General features: G+C 40.3%; 1 protein-coding gene across 1 annotated transcript; it reads left to right on the top strand.

The window, feature by feature from the left end:
* Positions 1–2,518: 2,518 nt before the first annotated feature.
* limd2 (LIM domain containing 2) lies at positions 2,519–3,902 on the top strand (the record flags this gene model as incomplete). Its single annotated transcript, XM_083895861.1, has 4 exons — positions 2,519–2,698; positions 3,172–3,216; positions 3,470–3,606; positions 3,722–3,902. 4 exons carry the CDS (start codon positions 2,519–2,521, stop codon positions 3,879–3,881), a joined length of 522 nt encoding a protein of 173 aa, XP_083751987.1. The 3' UTR covers positions 3,882–3,902.
* Between the last annotated feature and the right edge of the window lie 3,459 nt (positions 3,903–7,361).

The following is a 7,361-nucleotide window of genomic DNA, read 5'->3' as shown; positions in this document are numbered from 1 at the left end:
CCTAGTAGCACTTTTTTGCGTCAGTCTGAAGCCCCGCCCACTTCCATTTTTTGACGCACATTCACCGAACCACTTTTTTACAAAATTTTTAGCAAGGTCTGATGTTGTCCCGAAAATTCGTGAGGTTTGGGATCCGTTTAGGCCTTCAAAAAGGCACTTTTTTTTGGTGAAGAAGAATAATAATAATAACTCTTACGATTACAATAGGGTTCTTGCACAGTCGTGCTCGAACCCTAATAATAACTCTTACGATTACAATAGGGTTCTTGCACAGTCGTGCTCGAACCCTAATAAAAAAATAAAAAACCCAAAAACAAGTGGATGAAAGGAACATTTATATTAGAACATTATAGAACATTTTAGAACAGTGTTTCACAATCCTGGTCATCAAGGAAGACCGTTCAGCAGTTTCACACAACTGATTGATTTCACTAACTTGCCACGTGGTACGCAGTTTCAGATGTCTGCAGAAGTTACCAAATATAGTTTTTTGCCCGGTAAAGGGTTAAGGACCTTTTACCCTCCATCAAGACCTGGTCCTAATGAGGCAGAACCTAATTTCTGAGAAACTGGTGTAGCTGAGATGTGAATTGTGCTCAGGTTAGGGTTAGGTATTAACCGATTAAGGTTAGGGTTCACACTTATGTTAAGCTTTCCAAATGAAAGGAACTCAATGCAGATTCCTTAGAACAGCAGTGCAAACCTGTGTTTGTGGTTGGAATGCAGGCCCGGTGGGCCTCCCTCAAATATAGTATCTTATCTTTATTGCATCCTTTAAAAAAATAGGGCTCATTTCAGTTTTCCTTTTTTGGCTGCCTTTAATTTAATTTTTTTTTACCCAAATAAATCATGTTTTGACCTCATGTTCATTTATATCTGAGTACCTCCCCCTGAAGTCAACTATATTTAAATGTAATGTGGGAACTTCATGCTCAGATTTCGAGTTTTCAGTAGTGTTGAGTAAGCTGGAGATGTGTTGGTTCTGCCGTTTGCTCTGCAGCAACAGGAAGTGGTCTCGCATGCAGTCTGCTAGATAACCAACATGTGTCTGAGCTCTTAGCAACAAACATTAACTGAACTCAAGAGGATCCAGGGATTAAGAGGAGACGGACATGATTGCATCTACAGGAAGCAGCCTGGCTTCACTGTTAATGAGACCGTTATTTTTAATACATGTCATCCGGCTCTTATAGGTGCAGTCAACACACTTATGTTCATAGTACTCTGTTGTTGCCTTAATGCACCACTCATGAAGGTCAAAAACGGTAATAAGATCCTCTGTAATTGCTCTGGATTCATTTCCACATTAAAAACAGACAATATAACTATATATAAATGACACTATAACTATATAGACAGTGAAACTTCATAAGGTTTTGAACCAGTGGGGTTATTTGCTATAGTCCTTATACGAGAAATGACTCTAATATCTCTGGTTCAGAGCTGTGTTGCACATCAGTGAGCAGGGCACGTTAGTCAGCAGAAGGTCTGTGGTTTATTCATACTGATTTTTCAGTGCAGGTCATGGCGGGAAGGTCTTTTCAACAGAAACTGACCACATACCTTGCTTCATTAGTTTTTATTACACACATTTGACTCATAATTTGGTGTTTTCATGATACGTCTACGTTTTAATTTGATTTCCTTTGATTTTCATGTCATGTACTTTAGATTAGGTCACATGCACAGAAGCTCAATCTAATTAGTCTGACCCTTTAGTGTGTTATCCACTTTTTCAAGCCCTTGTTCAGTTGTGACATACTTCAATTTTGAACTTCTGATGGTCAAGATTGTCAGAGCGAGAGAGCGGTGAATGCACCTTCACTTTGGTGAGAGCTCTCCTTCTCTTTGCAAGTCTGGAAGCAGCCCCACATTGCCCCTTCGTCCACCCCATCTCCCAGCTCCAGCCAAACTGCCTTACATAACAGGGTTTTAGTTGAGTCTGCAGTGGACTTTTCCCTCGTCCGAACAGAGGCTGCCCTTCTTCGCCGCACACTGGCTTTTCCACGGCGGTTTCTGCATGCGTGTCTGAATGTCTCTCTTGTCTGTTTGTTCTCCACTTGAACTACCTGTTATTCCTGCTCAAAGATGAGGCTGTGCTCATTTCTGTGGGAGAGAGGCAGCACTGCTCCAGAGGGCAGAACAGTTATTATTACTACGCTGTTACTCCTTCCAGCTCAAGATCGTGCAAACGCTTCCCTTAGCTCTGACCTGTCTCATCTGTTTGCAAGAATTCTCCAAGACTTCACTCAGGCAAACTGCAATTATGTGACAAAAGTGCTGATGCCTTTCTGTGTAGTGTGTTGAGCAATGTGGTGACACGTGTTAAATAGCACACAGAAACATGAAAGAGTAAAGCTACCAATTGTGCGTGATTATAGGGCTCATAAGGGCTTGTAAGACACTAAAGCAATATCAGATATTCAGACTGACACGAGAGGCGTTATTAAACTGAGGTACAGTACCTCCAACCATTTTGTATAGAGGTTTCGTGTTAAATGACCGTGTGAAATTCCTGATGGAAGACTGGTTGAGCTGTTCGGCTACGTTGAGGACAGCCCCACGCAGAGCGTCCCACAGCTCGGCTCACATGACCAGACAGAAGGCACCTGATCCTCCCCCAGGGGGTGCAGAGAGGCAGATGGAGCAAACAGAAAGAGGGGGAGAGGCTGAGAGATCAGATGGACATACAGGAGCTGTAAAAGTAACAAGAGTAAACATCCATCCCTGTGAAGACCTTTGTTTGTTGGTAATCTGATAGATTAGTTGTTCCAGCATACGTTGTTCCACTTTGTGACATAACGAGGACGTTGTGTTTGTTACCTCTTCAGGACCTTTTCTCCTCATGGAGATCAAAACCTGGTCCTAACGAGGCATAATTTAATTTCTAAAGATCAGAGACTCTATATAAAGTGGACAAAGACTTCCAGCTGCAACACAAACTTTAATTTTGTAGCCTTGAGATTTGTAAGATGATATGACCAGCACTTAAGGGTGGGCAAAAAAATAGTATCTTGATATTTTGGGGGATTTATATTATAACTGAGCTTCAGTGGCTTGTCCTTAAGTTTTCAAACCTGAAGACAAACAGTCCTCAGTCTTTGCATGCATAAAATAAATAAATACACGACTACATGTTGACGTTAAACTTGTTTTTCTTTGCTTTACCAGGACACCAGAAGCCCTGCTGAAGAGAAACCTGTCCAGCGATCAAAGGTAAATATACACCGTCTTATTACTCTAACCCTCGGTCACTCTCCTCTGTTCATATGTCTGCGTTATTCTTGCCCCACTTCACTTTCATCAGATTTTGATCTCGGGAAAGACAGGAGCAGAGGAAGTCTTTCCGGCCTTTCGTGTCTTTTGTGAAAAAAAACAAAAAAAAAACAAGCTTTCCTCTCTGTAAAGATCAAGCCTTAGATCCTCCTGTTTGTGTGTCTAGTAGTACATTGTGCTTTTATGTGCTCAGTCCTTCAGCTTTAAGACTCAGAAGGAAGTCTGCACATCATGTGAGAAGACGGTCTACCCCATGGAGAGATTAGTTGCCAACAACCAGATCTTCCATTCAACATGTTTCTGTTGCAAGCACTGCAACGCCAAACTCAGGTGAGTATTATTCAACGTTGATTAGGTCACCGTTTCCCTGTGTTTATCTTTCGTTGTTCGTCTCTCAACTCTTGTGGTTTGTATAGTAATGGTTTATTTACTTGCCCCCCGGCAGTCTTGTCTCCTTTGCGGCTCTTCAAGGTGAATTTTACTGCAAACCCCACTTCCAGCAGCTGTTCAAAAGCAAAGGCAACTATGACGAGGGCTTCGGACGCAAACAGCACAAAGAGCAGTGGACCCCCAAGGATCCGGACAACATAACAAAGACGGCCTAATCACAACCCCCATGTGTCTCAGCCTTGTCTCTTCCTTATCCTCCTCCTAACTAACTCCTCCAATGCTTCACAATGAACACATGCCTCATGTGCTGGGGCTCTGTTAAATTACCTACACGCTCACTCGCTTTTGAAATACCATCAGAACAGATACACGCACAAACAGCTAGGAAAAGACTGGCTAGTCTGAATCTATTCCACTCAATTTTTTATTTCGTGGAAATATTCTGGGGTTAGTTTTTATTAATACATGTACTGTCCTCATTTTTACATTTTTTCCCCCAATTTCCTGTTTGGAGTTGGTTATTGATTGTGACCAAAAAGTTTTTTTTTCTGGTATGGGGAGTGTGATAACAATAATATTTTAGTTTTTATAATTTGCACACTTTCTTTTTGGATTATGTAAACTGTACAGTATGCTCAGGCAAACATAAGAGGGGGGTTACGCCACATCCATGTTTTGCAGCTGGAGCATACACTCAGGTCAATTTTCACCCAACGATTTTTCAAAAAGATCACATATTTCCTCATTGTATCCAGACACAAATCAAAAATAATAGTCCTCAATATCGTGACTTTGCTGTCAGACACAGTTTGTCAGGTTTCATATATTTGAGGGACCAACAGGGTACAGAGTACTGTAACATAACCATGCACATCAGCAACAACTCACCTCTCGTTTTACATCTAGGTTTAATTGTACACGTTGTTCCATGGTTTGTTCTTATCTTAATGAATAGGTTAAGTCTTACTGTTGCATGTTGGTATGACTGAGTCTAAATAGCCTTATCTTATGACTGTATTGATCTTTGTGTTGTGGATGGTTTTGTGTGTCTCATATGACCATTGCAATTCACTTTTTTACAGTTTTTAAAAGCACTCGAGGTTGGATTTGATCGATGTCATGGCATAAGTTGATCCTCTCTGAGCTTTTATGGCTGAAATCTTAATGGAATTCTCAAACTGTGTTTTGTATACTATCTGTACATAGAGCTGTAGTTTGTGTTTAGTGAACGTCCCCCCCCCCCATCGGACTGTGCTCTCATCTCGCACATAATGATCACATGTGATCGTCAGCAACTTGACGTTCACAAGGAGAACAGGCCTTGTCCTTTTAAAACCCTTGACTCCATTGTATTAAACATTCTCACAAGGAGCTGTACACATTCTGGTTACAATTAAGTGCCACAAATGTGGATGTTGTTGGACTGAACTTTAAGCCTCGCGAGAGACTTCACAGTTGTGGACCTGCATCACGTCACACTTGTCAGTTCTTGGCATCCTTTGTTGACCCCCCCTCCCCCCTTTGATGTATTTGAGTAGGTTCTAATTATTTATGGGGACATGTATCTACTATTTTGAACATTCGTTACCTGCCCCCTCCCCCTGACTCGCACCCAGTAAGCGTGAGCGAGTGTCCTTTAAATAAATGCCTTCCTGTTTTTAACTCATGTCTCATTGGCTAAATACATCTTAGCACCTGGACCTATTTTACTTAATATTGAATTTACTGAAAGTGTCTGATGGGAGGGTTTGTCTAGAAATGTGCTCCCTTCAAAACCTAGTGCAGAGCACCCCCTGCTGGGGAAAGTGTGACAGGACGATAACTGCCCAAGAACTTCTCATTAAAGCCTTTGTGTGATGTTTTTGAATAGTTGCCTCAGCTGGGGGCAGCGCAGCTGCTGCACCCCAGGCACTTTTGATCAGAATGAATTGCCACACCTTAGAGAAATAAATCCAGTTCGACAACATTTCCACAACTTTATCTCATTCTGTACTAAAGAGTGAGTCTAAAGCCATTCATAAATCCCATTTTAGAAAAATGTCTGAAAACCACTGAGACTTGACTGACACTTGAATGACTCAAAAGTACTATTTTGTGACTGAAGGTTTACTGTGAATTTAGGTGCGCTGTGCAGAGAAGAAAGCTGAACTTAACAGATGGATATTTGGTACTTTTTTAAAGAGAAGCCTTAGAAATAAATAGCTGAGTCCATTGCTTTTTTTTTTTTTTTCAAACAAACATTTTGAGTGCACAGATTTTTGACAAAGAAATCTTTCGATCATGCATCTTCATCATGAGTTCCATTCTTTAACATTGAATTACTTCACTCTACCAGCAGCCATTTCCCCCTATTTAACCACTTTTTATCCCCTGTAATGTACAATTATTGCGATTCTGTGTTTGACGATGTATTTTTGTCTTTTCTTTTCATTTTAAAACAGTCCTCTAGGTCCCTGAGAATGCTTTAAAAATCAAGAGTATTATATCTAGAAATTCTGTCTTCTGTCCTTCTCCATTAGCAGTTCGCCAAGGTACAGCTGCAAAAATCTGTGAATTGCAACTTCTATGTGTAACAGAGCAGACAAGGTACATTTTACACTGGTGCCAAGAGGCTCAGGTGAATGATTGCAGTGTAACGTTTTAAATGTTAAGTCTGTGAGTCATTTCATTTTTGTGCTAAACTTGATGTGGACTTAACTTTTTAATGCTGTTACCGGCGTTGACACATTTTAAATGTATGCATCTTTGAAAATGTATTCTGTATTACAGACTTGACCTGTGGATTGAGGTGGCCTTACAGCAAAACAACGCTTGGACTGTGTTTACAGTCTTTTTTTTGTTTTGTTTTCCTTTATTCTCCCTTCTCTTGCTCATTTGTATGTGGAACATTTTTTAAAAAAAGAACATGTAAGCGCCCTCTTTCTGCACCAATATACACAATCATTTTGTGCATTTTTCCTTTTTTTTTTAAATTTTCCTTGCTTTTGGAGAAAAAATAAAATGCTGGTGTTGATTTGATGTGGTGGTGATTTGTGGTTTTTCGTGTGTTTATTCACGCAAAGATATCCTACCTCTTATATACAAAAGGCCAACATTGACTTATTATTTTAGCAATGCTATACACATGCAGAAAAATATGGGAAAAGTATGCAGTTATTTTATCTTAATCTTACTCTATGTCTTAATAGCACAACCCTGACTCTCTTCAAACTGGACTGAAACCCTAATTAATGTTATTGTTAAAACCTGTGCTATGTACATTTTATATTGGAAATAATTACTTATAATACTTAAGTGCAGTAAATGTCATGCACGTTAAGACTTTTATTTAAGTAATATTATAAATAGTGACTTCAAATTCTACCAAAGACAACTCTCTGGTAAGATAATTGCACTTTTTCTCAAGTATCCCTTTTAGATACCCTATACAAGACTGGTAAATAAAATATTGATGGAGACTGGCTTTTAGAATCTTTCACTTTTCCGACACCTTTGAATGCAACATAAGTGAACTCCGTCGCAGCTGGCCCGCCCCTCTAAAAATAATACGCCGCGCGCTCCCGCGGAAACATTTCCACCGAGTAACAGCGCGTCCCCGCGGCTTCACGGCGCAATTTTTTTGAGCATAAATCATAAATCCTCCTGGGAACAAACCCGTGTTCACACACACGCGAGAACGACGGACGGAATGACAT

Source organism: Microchirus variegatus (genome assembly GCF_963457635.1).
Source record: "Microchirus variegatus genome assembly, chromosome: 10".
Classification (NCBI taxonomy): domain Eukaryota; kingdom Metazoa; phylum Chordata; class Actinopteri; order Pleuronectiformes; family Soleidae; genus Microchirus; species Microchirus variegatus.
This window is presented reverse-complemented; position numbering and strand designations above follow the sequence as displayed.